Consider the following 20,177-nt stretch of genomic DNA (forward strand, 5'->3'; position numbering starts at 1 on the left):
CCCAGGTGGAATTAGAAGGAGAACAGAAAAGGGCTCTTCGTGGAGCTCAGGCTGAGAGCAGTTCTCACCCCTCTGCCCGCGCTGTCCTTGCTCTGACCGTGTGGGTTTGGCACCGCTCCTCACTGCCTTCCTGTCTTTGGGATTCCCCGGATCTCTGCTGTCCCTTCTGGGAGCTGTCGGGGCCTTTCAGGTCTGCGAGCAGCAGTGGGGCAGCGGTGGGGCTGAGGTGCGGGAGGACGCGGCTGTGTTGGTGGCACCGCGGTGCTGCGCGCATCCCGGCCGCTCCTGCTCTGCCCTTCGTGCTTCTGCCGCAGAGACGCAGCCCTGGGACATCGGGCGCTGCCTGCGGGCACCCCGGGGATCCCTCCGTCCGTCCGTCCGTCTGCGCAGCTCGCTCTGTCTTTCCATTGTTCCAACGATCCCTTTTCCACACCCGGTGCCAAAGCCTCCCCACTCGCTCCCGCACGCGCCAGTATATTTAGCTGCCTCTGAGCCTCTACCTTTCCTTATATAGGAGAGGCCAAACGAATTTCGCACTCTCATTATTAATAGCCCGAGAGGAGCTCTTCGGAGGCTGCCAAAAATAGCAGCGCAGCCACCCGGGGCAGCCGCACCGCGGGGCGTGCATTGCCCGTCGGTGCCGGGATGGGCAGCACCGCGGGGTCCCCGTGCTGACCCCGCACAGAGGTAGGGCCGGGGGGGATGAGCGGGGTGGGCAGAGCAGCATCGCTCTGCGCCGTGATCCTAAAAGCCCCGCCGTGCCGGGCTCAGCCGGGCGGTTCTTCCGGGGGTCCCCGTTCCGCTCGGGATCCCCGCGCCCACCGTGTCCGCATCCCCGCGGGGTCTGAGCGGCGAAGGCCGTCGCGCCCCGTGGGACCTCCGCGCCTCTGCTGGGCCAGGGCGAGGGCTGCGGGCGCTGCGGGACAACAGGGGGACGCGGGGGGAGGAGGAGGTGGCCGCGGCCCCGAGGGGGAGATGCTCGTCGTCGGGCACAGCCGCATCCCGGCGGCCCAGCGCGGGGCGGGGAGGGGGCCGTGCCCGAAGGGGCTTCGCCTGAGCCCGGCGGCACCCGCAGCTCAGGCGGGGGCTGCGTTAAATCCCTCCCTCCCTCCTCCCTCTCCGGTGAGGGAACTTCTCCAGCTGAACCGGAGGATGCTGCAAAGCTCCTGCGGAAGAACCGGAGGAGTCCTATGGCAAAGTCACGGGGAGCGGCGTGCAGCTGGCGGGGACGCGGAGAGCCGCTGCCACCGGAGCTCCGCGCCGGGCGCCTCCAGGGCAGTGAGTGCTGGGGGGGGAGGGAGGACAGGGAGGGAGTGGGCGCGGGGCGCTGCGGGGCTTTTCCTACTGCCGGCGTTTAACCTTCAGCGAGCGCCGCTGGAAGGCAGAACCGCGCGGGTGGGGATGCGGCCGCTGCTCGCAGCACCGCGGCTCTGCTGATGGCAGCTGGGTGGGCACAGCTCCGGGCTGAGGGGGGTTCCCGTGTGTAGGGCAGGAGGAGGAGTGGGGGTGGCCCTGGGTGGCTGGGGTACCACCGGGCGTGTGGTGTGAGGATGCCTGATGCTGCGGGATGGGATGGGATGGGATGGGATGCCCAACTCTCAGCCCTGCACATGGCGAAGCAGCATGGCACTGTGGGCTCCCAAATGCTCTATGGCCAAAGATAAGCGTGACGACCCCCCAGGTGGCAGCGTGCCCACAGCCCGGTTGTTGTGGGGCGATGCACTGACTGAGCAGTGACATTTGGTGAGGCCACCAACGCCGGGCGCGTGGTTGGGGCACAGCACGCAAAAAAAGATGCTTCCTTTTATAGCCAGGCCGGGGCTGTTTGGTGCTGTGTGAGCATGTGGGACACCATGGGCAGCCCCAGCACCCCCCCGTGCCGCTGCCTCCCCCTGTCAGCCCGTTTTCCCTCATGCTTGGAACTGTGCAGGTATGGATGTGGGGGCTTTGGGGTGAGCGCAGTGCTGGGTGCTGCCCTGCAAGGTCACCGTGAGAGCTCAGCTGGGGGCTGCAGGGCTGAGCTGTGGGACGGAGCCACGTGTGACCCCAGGGCTGGGGGCCAGCAGCACTGCGGGGCTGGGAGATGTGCCTGGGGATGATTGGAGCTGATCTGTCTGAGATGAGACAGTTCTGACCCCACATCCTGATGGTGGGGGTTCAGCTGTGGGCAGAGCTGTGGGCTCACAGTTCCCAAAACACCCCTGCAGCACAGCTCAGGGCTGGAAAAGCCAAAGGGGTAAAGCAGGGACATCCCTGCAGCGCAGCCACAGGATGCCCTCAGAATGCTTTTGGGGGCACTGGACTGCATCTCCAGCTGCCACCAGCTTGGTGACCCGGCCCCTGGCAGTCTATGTGTCATGGTGTCTGTGGCTCTGGGCAGCCCCATGGCATTGGGGGGGATCAGGGCACCCCCAGGCTCTGCTGCTTTGGTTGTCTCTGGCTCCTGCAGAGCTGCAGCACACGGGGCGCTGAGTCACGGCCGCACTGGGTGCCCCTACAGCCCCACAGAGGCTTCCTGTGCCCCCCTTGCCCCACAGGGCCTGTCTCTGTGTTCCCATGCAGTGCTCCAGCTCTGAGATTAGGGATAGGAAGGTCATTGGGGTCACAACACAGCCCAGCTGGTGTCATATTCGTCCCCTCCCAGCACCATGCCCTGGCTGTGGTCACACTGCGCTGGGTCTGCTGAGCCCCCTCCACCCCTCACTGTGGTTTCCAACCCCAGACACACTCCCAAATCCCCACATTGGGAGAGGTGCCCCCAGCCTGCTGTGCCAGGAGATGCTGTGGGGGACGAGGGCTCCTGCATGATCCCAGCCTTGTAAAGGAGGGGATGCAGGTTTGGTGCTGTGCCCCCATCCCCGTCCCTGACTGCAGTGCAGTGAGGGGTGCTGAGGGGAGGGGGTGCTGTGAGCCAGCACAGCTGTGGGAAAGAAGGGACCCTGGTAAGGCCTGGGGCGGGTTAATGAGTGCTTGGCTGCAGCTGGGAGCCATTGGGGTTGGTGCTTATGAGTGGAGATGGGGAAGAGATGGAGCACACCTGGCAGGTTGGAGGTTGTGCTGGAAGCCCTCGTGGGCTGGGGCTGCCTCCAGGAGCAGCCCTGTGCCTGCTGCCTCTTCCTCTTCCTCCCAACCCTACATACTTCTTCATATGCCCATATGGAGTCGGCCGGCGTTATGGAATGTTAAGAAGTATGTATCCTTGGGCTGGGACCCCCGTGCTGGGACCCCGTCACTTCCAGCAGCTCTGATGGCCTCTGCGGAGCGGTGCGTCCCTGGGGCTGGTAAAAAGGAACCAGATCAACTACAACTGGATTTGGTCCCCTTCAACCAGCTGCAGTGGGGCACACAGTGACACGAGGCGGCAGGAGGTGACACGAGGCCTGGGGACATGGAGGAGATGCAGAGGGTAAGGAGGGGGCAATGGGGCGTGGGGAGGGCTGGGAAGGAGTGGGTTGGGGCGTTTTTCTGAAGCTGCTGAGCGGAGGGGGAGGAGCTGGGAACGTCCACCATTCCTCATCCAGAAGTGCAGAGCTTCACCGCTGTCAGACCTCAATAAAGCAACGATCGCAGACGGGAGGTTCTGACCCCCCCCGGCTCCTGCCTTTTGCCCCATCCACCCCCGGCTGTGCGCTGCACTGCGAGGCGGCGCCCAGCCCTGCCGCCACCCCCCTCCCCCCCGGCACAGCAATGTGAACCGGCATGGCAAGGGTCAAACGCTGGGCTCGATCCAGAAAACTCAGTAAAACCGAAAGCAAACAGACGGATTTCCTGGAAATTCACTTTCCTTACATCATCGCTTGTTTCCACCCCCCGCCCCCCCCCCGCCTCTTATCACAGCACGGGGATCGCTGCGCTCAGTTCTGGGCTCCCTGCTCCGCTGGTGTTTCGTGGGTCCGTGGGTGCTCAGAGGTGCTGTGAGGATGTTACAGGCGGCAGGTACTGCGGGAAACGGGGAGGGGGGGGGAATTGAGGCTGCAGGGCTGCGAGAGCCGAGCAACGCTTTCTCTCCTTTCTTCCTCTTCAGCCGTGAAACCGATCATTCATGCCCTCGTGGGGTGCGGCGTTGCAACAGGTGAGAGCTGGCGGTGCGATGGGGGGAGCAGCAGCGGCTCGGGGCCGGGGCCATCGGGGCATCGCCACCCCGCGGGATCCCGCAGCTCCGTCGGGCGCAGAGCCGGCAGGGCTGCGTTAACGCGGCGATGTCCCGGTGCAGGAGCGGTGCTCGTGGCCGTCCCGTTAACCGTTTCGACGCTGGGCTTCACGACTGCCGGCATCACCGCGGGCTCCATAGCCGCTAAGATGATGTCGGCTGCGGCCATCGCCAACGGCGGCGGAGTGGCTGCGGGCAGCATCGTGGCCGTGCTGCAGTCGGTCGGTGAGCGCGGGGCTGCGGGCCGGCTTCGTTCACCCGAAAGGTTGGGGGGTGGCACAAAGCCTGGGTGGAGGAAGGGATCGGTTTGGGTAAGGGATCCTGCGCTTTTGGAAGCGCGCTCCGTGCCGCCCGGGCGCCGAACGGGTCGGAGCTTCTCGGCTGCCTCCGCCCTGCGCTCGCATCGGCCGCTCTCTGTCCCTGCAGGAGCCGCCGGGCTTTCCATTGGCGTCAAACTCGGGTTGGCCTCCGTGTTCGGGCCGCTCGGTGCGCTGATCGGATCGAAGATCCCTTAAGGGATGGATGGAGAAGCTCAGAAACGCCGAGAGACGGCGCGGTCGCCGCTGCGTGGTCGGCAACGGGAGCGCGTCGCACAGATCAATAAAGAGACGGCAGAGCAACAGAACTGGTGGCCGTGTGTGTCCTGGGGGGGACGGGAGGGCCGGGTTGGGGGCACGCAGGTCCTGCGGTCCAAGGCAATGGAAAAGGTGGGCGCAGGGCTCAGGGAGAACCTCGTTATCCACGGTGTGGGGCAGGGATCGAGGAGCTCTGCTGGAGGAGCGAAACAGCACGCAGGAAACGAGGCTGCACTCTTGGGTTAAGGTTAAAGATTTTTAATCACTTTTGCAGAATACAGATACGATTCCAACAAAAACTATTTTTTGGGGGGGGGGGTTTCTCAGGAATTCACTTATTAATACCATACATTGAACTCTATAAATTCTCATATAAGAAAAAGAAGTCTTTTTCATATAGGTTATGATGCACTGGCGACCTATTTGAATCTTGTGAAGTCAACGCTTTGCAGCTTTATAGCACCTTTCATCACGGGGCTGCAAAGCATCCTATGGAATTTAGCCTCATAATGCCCAAACGAGGTAGGAAAGTCTGGCCAATTTACAGAGGGGTGCAACCGAGGTACAGAGGGTCAAAGGAGCGCATGGGAGGCGTCACCCATGGCACAGCAGTGCTGTCAGGCCCTGGGCTGCAGAGGGGAGGGGGCAGAGCAGTGCTACCAAGCCCTGGGCGAGAGGGAGGAGCCCCTGTGGCTCTCAGAGGCCTTTCTGAGTGCTGTGCTTTGCCTTCCAGATAAATAGGGAGAGAAGGGTGAGGGGCTCCCACAGCTGGGTGTGACTGCAGAGCGTCTGTGCGCATGGGGGGCAGGTGGAGATTTGGTGCTTGATGCCTCGTCCAGCTCTAGAGCTTCCTGTGGCAATGCCCTCCTTCCCTCCAAGTGAATCATCACCACCTCCTGCACTCCTGGTTTTCCTTCAATGCAACCCAAATCTCTGCTGAGAAACCAGCAGCTCAGCTCAGCGACCCTTCCTGCAGATGCAGGACAGATGGAGCTGCAGCGCTGGGTGCAGGAACGCTTTCTGTTCGTCCCAGCTGTGCTCTGTGCTCACATTCACCACCTCCTCCCAAAATTCTGCGCTGCTCACGGGGCTGAAAGGCCTCCCCCAGTCAGCAACCGAACCCAAAGGTTCTGCAGCACCCGGCCCTACAGCTCTGCTCTCTGCAGGAAACAGGCAGGGGCTGCAGTGCCCTTTCACTCTGCATCTCCGAGGGGACGTGGCTTGGCTGGAGGTTACAGCCAGAGAAACCCAGAGCCTGCCTTCATTCTGAAGCTGGCAGAGTAATTCCTATTGTAACTGAGCCACTTTTTGCACCTCACTGCGACACCGAACGCCTCCAGGCTCCTCCATCCACCCACAGACACCGGGCTGAGCACCTCTGAACCGACACTGCGAGCACTGACTGCTCTGCACGACCCCTGCGCTGCAATTCCCTGCAGCAACACCCTCAGAAACGCCGCCTGTCCTCCCCAGCCAACAGCCACAGCGTCGCCTCTGTGCTGAGCCGCAGCCAGGCGGGTTGCAGCAGTGGAAGGCACGGGGATGGGGGAGGACAGCCATCAGCACGAGGCGTCGCCCTTCTTGCGCTCATCGTGGCTGTTTCTCTCCTCTCCAACACGAGGTTTTCCTCCCCCAAAGCTTACACCATCAATACGCGGCGTTGCACGGCCAGCAGGGGATTCAGCTCTTGTCCCAAAGCGCCTCATCTGAGCGCTCAGAGCTCCAGCACTGCTGCGTCATCTCCGTACCTCGGACCTGCGTGACCACGAAGGGCTGGGAGCCTCAGCACAGCGCCCAGGGCGGAGCTCAATCCGGAATGGAAACCGAAAGCATCTGTTCTGATCCTTGCACCACCCAGCAGCCCTGACTGCCTCAGAGCCATGAGATAACAGGAATTTTTTACCATGGGGAACAACTGCCTTCAGCCAGCCACGCTTTTAGGGATTCGCCTCTCCCTGCTGAGGGCAAATCGCTTCCATTCTAAGTACCTGGAAAAATAAAATCAACAGAAGCAGAAGTGCTCACAAAAAAGCAACGGGCTCCAGACAGGGCAAACCGAATGCGTTATGCAGCAGCTCCCGGCTCCTTCCCTCCTCCTGACACTGAGATTCAGACACAGCTCCATTTGTCACCAGTGCAGCTCGGGCTTCTTTCCACCCCCTACAGACCCAGCCATGCGGTCACTGAACTCTTTTCCCTGAAGCATCCCAGCACAAAACGCCGTGCCTGCATTCAAACTACTGCAACACCGCCGTGGGGAGGGAAGGTCAGCATTCAGAGCATGAAACCAACCTCCACCGAGCAGCCAGGGCAGCTTCTGCAATGGTACGGATGGACGACAGCCAAGGGAAGCAGGATCCTGCCCAGGATGGCAGAGCAGGACACACACACACACACACAGTGGGCTTGGAGCAGACACAACCAGGGGCAGCTTTACTTTTCACATAAGTTTTCTGTATTAAAAAATACATCAGTGAAATCTGTTACAGGCAAGGGACAGGACTACCGAGTTTACACGACGTCAATAGGCTACTTTTCTGATTTTATTCTTTGTTTTTTTCTTGTTAAATTACTTTTGTTACTGCTAAAAAAAAAATAATTAAAAAAAAAAAAGACAACGACCAACGAACGAAAAACGAAACCAAAAAGCAAAGGTAACGAAAGGCTGTTGATTTTCACCTCTTGAAATTGTAGTGACGAGATCAAATGTCAGAGCCCTGTTTTACAGCAGATGGACAGCTGACCAGAACTAGAGAAAACCCACACCATTCTCTTCTGCAGAGTTTGGGTTTCCAATGCATTTGTGGTCGCTAAGTCATCAGAAACACACAGCTATGGATGGAGGTACAGCATCTGATGAGGTCCTGTCCTCTCAGCACAAGGTGGGAGCTCTTCTCTTCAAAGCCAAGCCTCCAGAAAGGCTTCCTGACTCCCCAGCATCACAACTCTGCACCTCCCTGCGTGGGGTGGGAAAGACACACAGGGCTGCTGGCTGCCACAGTTCTGCTGTCAGAAGTAATACTGCGTCCTTCGGACAACACTGCACACACTGCAAGGGTGGAAAGAGAAAGAGTGCACGTCCCTTTGTGCGAGTAACCCTGGGGATCTGCCCTCTGAAATAACCAAAACCACAGGAGTGGGGAGAGAGGAGAAAGGAAAGCTGCCTCAAGGGGGAAAAAAAACGTCCACGCACCTCAGTATTTGCTAGATTAGAATCGACAGCCTGCAGAGCTGGGGGCAGGGAAAGGATCTGCTGCTCCTGCCCCACGGCTGCCCCCTCCCATAGGGAACCCAGAGGCGATGCTCTCAGCTTTGACCTACAGCACAGCTCGGCTGGGAGCTGCTGCCCTGGGCTGACAGCAAGGCTGGCACCGCAGCCACGGCTTCAGCAGCTCCCTGCTGTGCCCTCAGCCTCTGCCTGCCAGCGTTTGATCCCGGCTTTAAAAAACATTACAAAAGCTTGTTGGTGTTTGTCACGGAAGTCGCCTGCTTCTCTCCATACCACCAAATCCTCTCCTGTTCCCGTGAAGACCTCCAAGATCTCCACTGTTCTTTGGCAGCAAGGACTGCCAGCCAGCAGGCCGAGAGGTGACGTGAGCCACAGCCTGACACCGTTATGGGAGATGTTCCACGACCATTTTCCTTAAAAAAAAAATCTTTTTTTTTTTTTTTTTTTTCTTTTTTAAACCCTACACAGATAAAGGATTTATGCACCACTCAAACAGGTTAGTTCAACTTGAATTTGTTCAGAGGATTCGTGGCTGCCTGCCACAGGACGTTGCTTCTTGCAGCTTATGGAGCTTGTCTCCTTCCAGTTCCAGTTTGTACATCCGCTGTGGTTCCAAATATGCCTGTAGGTGACACGATCCTGGCTGATTTCATACACATTTTCCAAAAGCTGGACGTATTCACAGTTTGGTGCTTCCGATGCATTCAAAGGAAAACATCCCACTTCACTTAGTCTGATAACTCAATATCAGAATCTTCTGATTTGACTTTGGCAAGTTCTTCGTGTACCTCCCTCACCATAAGAATGCGAGTTAACATGATGTCCAAGGTCCCTGGGTCTATGGGCAATGTGGAATACCACATGGGGCTGTTGGGTACACAGGAGCGCTCGGGCTGAAGGTAAAACACATCACTTCTCTGCTTCACGCTTTCGGAGCTGTCAATGGAAAAAGAAAAGACATCACAGAAGGCAGCTTTAAAAGCCTCACTCAGAAAAAAGCCACGGAGAAACAACAAGGAAAACGGGAGTCACACTGAGGTCACAACGCTGCCGTTGAAGCAGCGTAATCAGAATCTTTCTGTTAGGGGATTGGTTTCCCCTCTTCAGCTCTGTGGATATTTAAGCTGCTCCCAGGCACTTGGCTCCAGCTGCTTACAAAGAAACAAAGACTTCAGTGACTTCTTTTCTGCAGCTCTTCAGCTGCAGTGTCAGCCACACCAACCATCCAACACCAGAGTCTCTGTATGACTGACAGAAGTGCCTGCCATTCCATCTCTAAACAAAACCTTCCATCCCTCCATTCCACAGCTCTGGGACAATAAATGTGGAAGGAGCAGCAGAACTCAAGCCCAGCCTGCTTCTCCTGCTGCAGAACGGGAGCTCATCTGCTTGGCAAACTGACCATCAGATCTCTGTGCTGGAAGGAAGGGACAAAGTCCTCCAGAGCAAGGATCCCTCCTGCTTGGCCTTGGTGCTTTCACATCAAAACAGCAAAGCAAACTCACTGCAGCTCGTGCTGCTGCTGGGCTCTGCAGGAGCTGATATTCCTTGAGGAACATGGAAATCCTTCTCAGCCCAAGGACAGCTAACATCTAAAGCTATGCAAGCAAATATGAGGAAGATACAACAGAGTCGGGGCAGCTGTGAGGCACAAACAGAGCCATGGGACTCTGCAGGAAGCTCACAAAGTGCATTTTGGAGGGTGATCTATTCGAGTTGCAGCTGACACTAATGAGATCCTGTTTCATTCTGTTGGTGTCTTTTCTTTGAGGGACACCATGCCCCACCTGCTCACAGATCTACCTGAAGTTGATACCAAGCAGGAAAGGCAAAATGATTTGTGTTTGTGTCCTTGCTGGTCTCTAACTGCTAAATAAAAATTAATCTCACATCTCAGCAAGAGCCATCACCACTTTTGCCTGAATCACACTTTTCCTACCCTCTTTCACAAAGAACAAGATGTCTGAGGAGAGTCACTGCCTGAATTCCTGTTCTAATCTAAGTGCAGATTAAAGATGAAGTTCTGTCACTTACCATTTTGACAAGTAAAATTCATAGAGTCGCACCGGACACCTCAGGGGGTTATCTGCATTTTCAGCCATTTCCACTGCTGTTGAAATCTCCTCATCTTCTCCACGTTTCCTTTTGCCTACAGACAGTTTATCTGGACACACAAAAACGGCATCGCTCGAGTTCAGAGAAGAGCAGCACATGAAAGGTTACACAGAGCTCAGCACCAGCCTGACTGGACTCTGCAACACCTCGAAACACATTGCTTGAGGTGGCTGCCTTCAAACTGTTTCTCTTTAAATCATCCCAGAGTGAAGGAAAAAGTGCAAGATAACAGCAGAAACCAAACTACCCACGGCTCTGCTTATTCTATGCTTTTCTCCCCTGCCCTTTTCAAATAAGGAGATCATAGAAACATGACTGCAGAAACTGAAGCGACCACAAAGCATCCACTCACCTGATTCTACCTCTTGTTTTTGAAAGGGTGGGAAAAAACGTAAATATGTTGTCTTAGTATTGTACTTCAGGGTCCTGGTCCTCCTCATGACGTGGGCAAAGGACAGCTTCAGGTGCTCACTGACATTCTTTAGTTGAAAGTATTTGGTGTTGAAGAATAGCAGCGTGTTCAGTAAAACTATGGGGGAATATGCACCCAGTTGCTTACACTCCCACAAGTGTTCCTCTTCTATTCTTGAGAACATATAACCTAGAAACAATGTGCAGAGAAAGACAAGGTGTCACCTGTGCAATTTTAGGACAGCTCCTCATGCTCAGTTACAAAGGAATGTAATGGCTTTTACAGGCTGCTGGCAATCTAAGAGATTTTCCCCATCTTCCCAAAGCAAACCCTCATATATGAGCAGAGCAGGACACAGAAATGAGTAAAATTACATTGGCAGATTGTGTCAGAGATGATTTAAGTCTTCTTCCAGCTAACTTTGTACATGAACCAACTGTGCATTCGAACAAAATCAGATCTATCATAGGTAACTGCAACATAAAACCAAGAGCACTGCATGCAAGGACATAGAGGGAGCGTGGAGAGCCAAGCTGTGGAACAGCACCATCTTCAACACCTGATGAACGGACAAAGGCATACAAAGGAAGATTACAGACATCAGCAGAACCTCGCTCAGTTTTAATTGCATTAAATCAGCTGACTGCAGGAACATCCAGCTCCTGGGACATGGAGCACGGGTTTAAAATACCCCATCTCTATACACAGATCACCCAGTTTTATCATCCTAAGTTAGGAAGGAGAAATTGAGGCTGATGAAAGATTTGTTGTGCAAGAAAACTCCACTGTACACAGCTGCCTATAAGTAATTGGGTTATTTCTGCACCAGCAGGAAGTTGTAAACAAAAAGCCAGTTTCAGATCCATCTATGGAGCTGTTGGTATCACTCATGTTTTGGTGGCAATCTGAAAAAAACATCTTACATCTTCATATTGCTTCTGACCACCTTCATAAACTGCATGAATATCCTTCAAGGACAATTAATGATATCTGCAGGATTGGGGAACTCTTAATGTGATTGAGGTGAGAGGAACTTGGAGCCAAGGATTGAGACAAGGCTCCAATGATCTCCTCAGACGATCCTGATTGATCAGAAGCATTTCCAGTACTGATGTGGAAACACTTCTGCAGCTCCACTCCAAGCAACTCATCTCAAACACTGCATGCAATTCTGCATTCAAAAAGATCAGCTCAAACTTGAGCAAAGAGAACCAGCACACTGACTGCAGGAGTGGGAAGCCTTTAAAGGAGCTGAGAGATCAATCAAAGGAGGGAAAGGAATCTTGAAGTGCAACCCATAACTGGTAGAGACAGACACACAACCCATGATTCTAGTCTACCACAAACAACTGCATGGTGGAGAAAGAGGAGACTAATGTGAATGCCTCAGATCACACCCTTCTTCATGGCACTGAGAAAAATACTCATAATAAGGCTTTGTCATGCAGCTACACAAAATAAAATAATTGTCCTACCATTTGGAAGAATTGTAGGTTCCCAGATTTTCAAAAGTTTTGTAAGTTCAATCATAAACCTGGAATAGGGCTCGGTAAAAATGTTATCTATTCTACCATTCTCAAACAGGTACTACGAGAGAAAAAAAGGAAGACATGTAATTGATGAATACATAACATTGCAGAGATACAGGACATCAGATGCTTCACCCTCCCTACGTCTGAGTGTCTTATGGTCCAAAATGCTTTGCTGAAATCTTCAGTAAGATACCACATCAGATTTTCTGCATGGACTGGGATTTCCTTGGTATGAAATGAGAGATCTAGGCCAGAATTATTTTCATTATTCCCAGCTCTAGAGCTCTCTTCTGAAAAAAATCACCATCCTCTAGGTATTAAAATATTCTTGAAAAAGCAGCCCAGCATTGAGCTGCTGAAATAGAGCTACTGAATGAGCACAGCCTTTGCCAGGCAATCTCTTCCATGTAAACTCACGTCTCAGAAGAGCACTGTGCAGCTATTTTAGATCTACAGCATTCAATCACAAATCAAATTCTTCTGAGGAACCTCAGGTTACTACAATTCTTTCCTATACATTAAAGGGGTAAATACAGTCCCAAACCTAAAGACTTGTGTCAAGCCCTCCACGTCACATTCCTCCCAAGTACAGAAGAGGTTTGTTTACTCTGATCAAAAAACAAATTAGTAGAGTAAGAGATTAAGCCACACTAAGAAAGAAGCACAAAAAGATACGTTCTCACCTCTACAAAAAACAAGCAGCTACTTGAGACTACGGGTATGAAGCCTAGAAGGCCACTACAAGTTTGTATGCTCTCTGCAGCATCCTGATTGTGGTTTACCTGCTGAATTCCAAGGCACAAATATAAGATGCTGTCAGGATCGTATTTTTCTCCATTCGGTCTCCGCACCTCTTGAATAAATTGGCACAGGCCAAAGCTCAGCTCAGCAAAAGTGCACGAGAGAATGTCCTCCTTGAGCTTCACAGGACGAACTGCAGTGAAGAACACGATTAAAGAAATATCTTTATGCCAGAGATTAAATCTTTACACTTCAACACCAGGGGGTTCACTGCATCCAAGATCTGGTGCAGCAATGGTAACTGCACTTGGGCTGGCATAGCAGGGTTGGCAAATCCTTCACAGCTGGACTCAGGGGAACCTTGAGTGAGAAAAGGATCCTGAATATTTCCTAGTAGTTCTGGGCACGAGCTGAGCACAGAGAATTCGACTCCTTAAAGGGAAAAGGAATGGAGAATTTACAGGGCTGTGAGATTCAGAAAATGAAGCAGCACAGAGAATCGATCAAAGAACCTGCAGTGAAATGACTGCTTGGCCACTCCAATGCTGAGTGACTGCCTGGGGCTGAGCAGGGAACCCTGTGGGGATTGCTGTCGTTTCCTGGAGCTGCTGGTAACCTTTGTTTTCTTAGCTATGAGAAAAGCCCACCATTCATGTGATTAAAACAAAAAACAGCTGCTCTGGTGTAATGACAGAGGAGAAAGCAGAGCTCATTCTAAACAGTGTTTTCCCTTTTGGGATCTTTCTTATATAAGCTCTGCCACACCTAGATCTATGCACTGCAGAAGCATTTAATACTGCCTGCTCTCTTCCCCACTGTCCTCAAAAAGCTCACTTACAAAACTAAATCAAATTCTCTGCTGCACTCTGAAAACTTGCCCACAAAACACTCAGTGTGAGCATGTAAGACAGACTTGAGACCAGGGAAAAGGGGAGTCAGACAGTGCCAAACCCCAGGAGTGGGGCTGTGCTTTTGTACAAGAACTAAAACCCAAAAAACATCCATAATTAGAAAAACAAGCAGAAGTGACATTTATATTGTCATTATTATCTATCACCCCAGTGAGACCCAAGGAACAATTCATGCCTTTTAAAGGTACTTTCAGGCAGAGTGCAGCACAGAATGGGTGCACTTGTGGAAGGTTTGTTTCCAGCAGCTCAGAAAGAACACTGTGGTGCACAGCTTTTTACAGCAAACACTGATGCTGACAAATACTCTGTGAATGTATGAGCTACAGATGGAAAGACAGGGCCAAGTCCGTGTAGTCAGCTTGTAAGTGTGGTCTACTGACAGCTTAGTAAGGGCTTTGCAGCTGCATAAAACAGCTGTTCTAGAAGTGAAGAATTAGTGCATGCAAACGAACACACATGTGAGGTTAAAAGACCAACATTTCGTGTTGAAATCTGGTATTTCAGAGCCTGCTTTGAAAGGTAATGGATCAACTAAGAAAGCAATGAAAGGCTGAGATTTTTAAATGCAAGATGCTCTGAAAACTTTCGTCTACTTATGGCTATTTTAAAACTGAATTTTGTCTTGACAAACATATTATACCGAGTTATTCAGCCAATTATTCCTGTTTACCTGAAAACTTCAGGTCCCCTTGTTCCTCCTGTGCATTTTTCCATTGGACCCAGTTCTTCCAGGCATTTACCCCATACATGTACTTCAGGGTCATCCCAGAAACAGAGCATCCTGGGTAGGAGCCCTGCATCAGATTGCGGGGCTCTGCAGCAACTACAGACTTCTTTCGTCCCTACAGGAGAACAAAGAAAGTAAAGCAAATAAAAGCTTAGTAAGCACTTCATCCATGGATGCTTCACTTCACCTCGTATAAAGAGAGCAATAAACTGACATGGTAACAAAATGCTACTCCCATGAGAGGAGGTGAAGGTATACACATGCATTTTTTAACATGCAGGGAAGAGAAGAAAGTATTTATCATGAAGAACAGGAAAAAATGCCGTGCAGCTAAACTGAATTCTCCCTTCCACCCTGACTCAATGGTTTGTTTTTACTTCCAGGGGTTCATCTGACATTACTGATGTAAATGAAAGGCATTAACACTCCAGAGGACTTTCTTACCCGTCTTTTTGGCTGGGGGAAGCCATCTCTGTGCCTCCGTCTTGCTCGTGAACGCGAATGCAAACCCAGTCCCTTACTGAGAGGGTCAAATGAGTCTGAAGTCAAATCAACACCATTAAGAATTTAAATTATATGATTTAACAAGCCTGAGAAGAAGCATCACATAAAATACTAAGTACCCCAGCAACTCCAATTACATCTGTATATTCATGTAATACTTCATGACTGAACAACTGGGCAATAAATGCACTCAGAAGAAAAAGGCCCACCCCCAAACAGTGGCTGCATTCATCCAGAAGAACTGATATTCTTTTGCACCACTAACATGGATTATAGCTAGGAACAAAACTGATCCATTGAAGAGAGTCAGGCAAGAATATGTGCTACTCTCAACAGTGGTTCTGCAAAATGCTGTCTGTAAAGACAGCAATAATATTGTAAAAACACAGTGAATTTTAGTAGAGCTGACATATTACTGCTGCTTTAAATAACCAGTTTAACTGAATGGAAACATAAACCCCCTCTTAAGCAGACAACGTTGACTCAAAGCTGTGTGTATTTTTCTTAGTGTTACACAGACCTGATGGAAAATCTGCCTCCAGGTCCTGCTCCACTTCACCTTTGGAGATCTGCTTGGGTTCTGGATCTGGTTCTGGCAGGGCGTTTGATCGTAAGGCATAGTGATTCAACTCTTCTTCCCAGCTGTGTGGAGTGGATACTGCTTCTGATTCTAGATCTCCACTGTAAGTGCTACCTTGGTCTGTAATGAGAGCAATCAGATATACCACGTGCTACAGAAAGGACAGACAAAAAGAAGGGTTTGAAGACATGTCCGGATCAAAGACCCTTTGCAAGAAAAAGTCAAACTGACCTTTCTCAAACATCTTGGGGTCCAGGAAGAGCTCATGCTCAGATGTTTGAGAGCCTTTAGAGAAAGAAGGAAACTTTCATCTACAAATGATTTACAGCCTACACAACTAATACACTATTGTGAATGCCAAAAAAATACATGTATGAGGTCACAGTGCTTCCACACCTTACCCCCCACTACAGTTTTATAACAGCTCTCTCCTAGCTCACGCTGTTATGGGAGAAAAAGAATTAACCCATGTTCTATTTTCATCCCTCCATATTTGTCATTGGCAGTCATCTGTAGGCAAATGCAGTATTTTGTTCATTTCTTTTCAGCTTGCTCCACTTCTGTTGCATAGTATGACTGCTTTCCAACACATTCTAACCCGCATCACCCTTCAGGAATCCACCATAACAAGCCTGACAGGAAAATATTCTTGTAAAGCAGCTGCTCTGCCTTCTTGATTTTGTCTCCTGCCAGTGCATGATGTACTGGTCTGGAGATTACTTCCACTAGCAACCTGTTACTGCCAACGTAAGTTAAATCAGCACCTAGGATTGAGGAAAAGGAATGCAAAGACACATAAAGCTCTGCAGGTAACAGAGGCTACACACCCATTTTTCTGCCTATTTACCATGAGGAGAGGACCCCTCTATCTCACTGCATTCAGTTCCCTTTTAAAAGCACCACATACCACCATGAGAGTGTGTTTTGTCTTTCTCCTCATCTTCTGCAATCATTTCTGCCATCTGAAGGAGATCTGCTTCAAATGGACTTATGGGAATCTTCTCTTTGATATCCTGAATTGTTTCAAGGATCTTATCAGCATTATCCAAAGTAGTTGGGAAAGGCATGGGAACAGGTACCTACACAGACATGCAGAAATTATTAGAGATTGTTTGGGATGAAGGGAAGCAGCAAACACACAAGGGAGATTCTCCTTATTTAATCTTACTTACACACTTTTAGGACTACACATAATTTTAAATAACTCCAGGACAAAAAAGCCCTTGTCATTTCTGCAATTACCCTACAAATTGGTGTTTTGACATAATGAAGCTAAGTAGGTGATAAGGAAATGGCTTCACAGACTCCAAATACCACTCATGTGACCAATCACAAAGCCCAGTCACGCGGCTCTTAATCAAAACCAAAACTGCAAACCAGTTCTTCAGTGAACTTGAGCATAACTTACAGGTACTGGCATCCCAAGTGGAACTGGCGTGTACTGTGTGTAGAGGTGGAGGGGTACTGGCACAAACACTGGTACAGGAACAGGTACCACAATGATTTTGGGTTGAACTTCTTCTTCCTCTGTTACATTAAAAACAAAACAACAATTGTGTGACCATTAGACCCTCACACACTTCAGAGTGTCCACCACAAGTGCTTGGTGTTCCACTAGTAGTGACTTCTGCTTGTCACTCAATGGGCACAGAACATCTTTGCTCACAGTCATCTTGCACGTCAGCACTGCTGGAACAAACAGTGACAGAACAGTTTGGAAATAAGCAGCACAGTGACCAAATACATGAAAGGTGGAAGGGAGAGGAAATAAATGCTATGATCTGCAGCCAAATAAATGCTATTACAGTCATCTCACAGCTAACTACAAGACCATAGGAAGAGACTACTAAGTCTGTTGCATAAATCACACACGCTGACTGCACTACAGGCTTCTATAAAATGGGTTGGAGATTAAACACATACCTGTCTGGCATTCTTTATTTTGTGTATGAGGTTTGCATGAGGTGGCCTTGGTCTGTGTGATTGGCTTGCACAACAATGCTTTGTTTTTCAGAAGCCTAGGTGGCTGTGAAGATGGCAGTTTCAGGGCATCTGTCTGAGTGCTTGCCTGTTAGGAAAAATATAAACGAGGGCACAGTCAGCATTGGTTGCAGTATGATATTGTAAGATTCATACTTGTCCTCTGCTAGGAAATGTTGAACAATTTCAAACTGTCTTTATTAATTAAATTTACAAGCTCCCATAAAATAGCTTGCTATTTGGTGTTTTTTTGGTGTGATCCATTTGGTGTTTTCTGCACTTCACATCAACTTATTTTACTGCAAAGCAAAAAAACAGATCTCAGAGGGTATTTGGTTTCTGTAGTCAAACCTCTATAAACTTCTTTTTTATCAGCAGTAGAATTTTAAGATCAGCATTAAGATGCTCCTGATGACAAAAATACTGGCTGATACATATGCTCAAAAAACCTTCAGTAAATCAATGTGAAATCACTGCAAAGGAATAGAAAAAAATTGAACACAAACGCTGGCAGTATCAATTCCTAATTATACACAGACTGACTTTTTATGCTTGCATTAATTTTGTGTTCTGCCAACAGTGATTTCCAGTCATGCGTTCATACAACACGATCTGTTTCATTACAAAAAAATGATACTCTAATCCATCAATTACCCTCCAGATAAAAGGAAGGATGCCAATCTCCCAGAAACAACAAGCTACACAGCAAAACCTTCCTAATTTAAGAGAGTTCCAAGATGTACACCACCTACCTCAAAGAGCCCAAGAACAGGAACTCTAGGAGTTAGTCACATATAAGAAGTGACAGCCGTTCCCCATAGCTTCACTACCACACTACAAAGGAGTGGGGAAGAACAGCTAAGCTGCAAGAGGTGGATAACATCAGTCCCAGCAGCCCATGCTGGTTTCCTTCTTCCCACAGCAGCCCTTTTGACATCACATCCCACCTCTGGCCACAAAAATTAGCCTTCAGTACAAAAGCCATGCACAAAGTGCTTGAGAGCTGCTGCCATCTCAAGAGCCAGTCTGATAAGCCTTGCTAAGCCATCAAACCAACCTGTCACTGGACACATGAGAACTTTTACATCACACATTTTTAAAAATGGATAATTGTGTAACTGCAAGCTGGATGAATCTTAAATGTCAATCACAGGAAAAATAGTTACAAAATTAAGGTGCTAAATATTGGATACTTTACTTGTTATTGATACAATCTGGACGAAAGTGAGAAAAATAGTCTCTTGTAAAACTTACATCTCCTATTATTTTTGCTGTCACTGTAGGGACTGCTCCTGTGGATAAAAAAAAGCAACACACAGGATTAGTCTGTGCACTTATCAAGGACCACAGCCCACAGTCTTCCAGGTGGGGAAAAAGAATTTCCTTTAACCTCATTCCCCACTGCAAGTGAACAGACCTACATCAGTATTTACACATAGGTAAAGGAGGGACAAGACAGCAACCCTCAGCAAAGACACGAAGCATAATGAAGAAGCCATTGTCCTCAGTGGAAAAGACCCCTGAACAAATACAAACATCCAGGAATAGAGATTTAAAAATAGAGAAATCAACTGTAACAGTCCTACCCTGTAAAACATTGTTGGAGTTAACCGTAGGCTGGGCAGCAGGGGTGCTCGCAAGGGACACCACATTTGCTATGACTGGGGTTGAGTCCTTCCTCAAAGAAGGAGGGCCTGACGAGGAAGCTGGTGCTGTAGAAGGGTTTGCTGGATGGAATGAACAGAAGAAAACAGCAGTAAGCAATATGATGACAGACACAACGGCGTTTCTGAAACAACATCCACCCTCCGGATTTATCTCCAGATGAAAAAGCCTGCTTTATGAGGAGAGTGTGTCAAACTGGAGGATTCCAGCTCAAATAGAAGTTGGATCCATAAGCAAACTTCAGCTGTTTTCAATTCACTGAGACTTTTCAGAAGTTTATCACAGTATGAAAGCAGTTTTCTGTCTCTAGTAGCACGTGTCTTAGAGCAGCACTGAGCAGACAACAGAAGCAGGTGTCCCACTGTGCTCAGCACCATCCTCAACATCCTAACAAATAATGAATGGGGTGGATTTTATGACACTCTTGCAGAGGAACTTTTAGGTTCTTCCTACTTAAAAGCATCACGATTGCATTTCATGACAAATACTGTTCTAAGCCACTTCCTTGCTAACAGCCAAGCATACTGATCAAAATCAGGAGTGTCACACAGTCTAATCATGGCCTGAAGGTAAAAAGTTACTTATATATTACTCTTAGTCAAAGAAAACAATCCCCACCAAGCGAAGCAGGAGCACAGAATTCAATATAGTATGGCCTGGTGCATACTATAAACTGTCAGTTAATATTCTTTATTGCTTAATGGGTACCTTACTGTTGCAGTCACCATCACTCTCTGGGAGAACATGCCCCTCTTTAGGATCAGTGCTATTTCTGCCCTTTGTTTCGCTTCCTCTTCCTGTCTTTGTGCGCCTTTCTTCCTTTCTTCCCTTTGCATTTCATTCCCTACAGAAACTCACAGTTCCTATTCCTGTGGGCTTCACTCCCACCCTCCTCCCCATTCCACCTGCTGAAATAATGAGCAACAAAACAGCTACAGCACACATTAACCTCAGAACTGATACTCGAAGAATCAACACTTAATGACACAGAAAATGCAAGTCTTCAACGCCTACTGACAACACAGAAGCAGCAACAAGTTGTACATCAAAACATAC

At 49.9% G+C, this 20,177-nt stretch overlaps 2 protein-coding genes across 8 annotated transcripts in view; one reads left to right on the forward strand and one right to left on the reverse strand.

The window, feature by feature from the left end:
- The first annotated feature begins 2,372 nt into the window (after positions 1–2,372).
- On the forward strand, positions 2,373–4,769 carry LOC125703792 (interferon alpha-inducible protein 27-like protein 2). Its single transcript, XM_048968748.1, has 5 exons — positions 2,373–3,406; positions 3,838–3,936; positions 4,025–4,072; positions 4,214–4,375; positions 4,577–4,769. Exons 2-5 carry the CDS (start codon positions 3,921–3,923, stop codon positions 4,663–4,665), a joined length of 315 nt encoding a protein of 104 aa, XP_048824705.1. The 5' UTR covers positions 2,373–3,406; positions 3,838–3,920; the 3' UTR covers positions 4,666–4,769.
- A 2,542-nt stretch (positions 4,770–7,311) lies between these two features.
- ZMYM4 (zinc finger MYM-type containing 4) overlaps positions 7,312–20,177 on the reverse strand; it is a 34,128-nt gene continuing 21,262 nt past the window's right edge. For 6 of the 7 annotated variants that reach the window (XM_048968732.1, XM_048968731.1, XM_048968730.1 and 3 more), the window contains 14 exons: positions 19,043–19,183; positions 18,711–18,748; positions 17,400–17,544; positions 16,885–17,003; positions 16,384–16,555; positions 15,708–15,761; positions 15,417–15,596; positions 14,837–14,931; positions 14,336–14,507; positions 12,796–12,947; positions 11,957–12,068; positions 10,422–10,670; positions 9,989–10,118; positions 7,312–8,890 (listed from right to left, as the gene is read on the reverse strand). In XM_048968732.1, coding sequence (XP_048824689.1) covers positions 8,683–8,890; positions 9,989–10,118; positions 10,422–10,670; positions 11,957–12,068; positions 12,796–12,947; positions 14,336–14,507; positions 14,837–14,931; positions 15,417–15,596; positions 15,708–15,761; positions 16,384–16,555; positions 16,885–17,003; positions 17,400–17,544; positions 18,711–18,748; positions 19,043–19,183 — 1,967 coding nt within the window. In that variant the 3' untranslated portion in view covers positions 7,312–8,682. Of the gene's footprint in view, positions 8,891–9,988; positions 10,119–10,421; positions 10,671–11,956; positions 12,069–12,795; positions 12,948–14,335; positions 14,508–14,836; positions 14,932–15,416; positions 15,597–15,707; positions 15,762–16,383; positions 16,556–16,884; positions 17,004–17,399; positions 17,545–18,710; positions 18,749–19,042; positions 19,184–20,177 lie in introns of those variants that run through there. The other variant, XM_048968735.1, reaches the window with a different exon arrangement.

Source organism: Lagopus muta, chromosome 23, assembly GCF_023343835.1.
Source record: "Lagopus muta isolate bLagMut1 chromosome 23, bLagMut1 primary, whole genome shotgun sequence".
NCBI classification, from domain to species: domain Eukaryota; kingdom Metazoa; phylum Chordata; class Aves; order Galliformes; family Phasianidae; genus Lagopus; species Lagopus muta.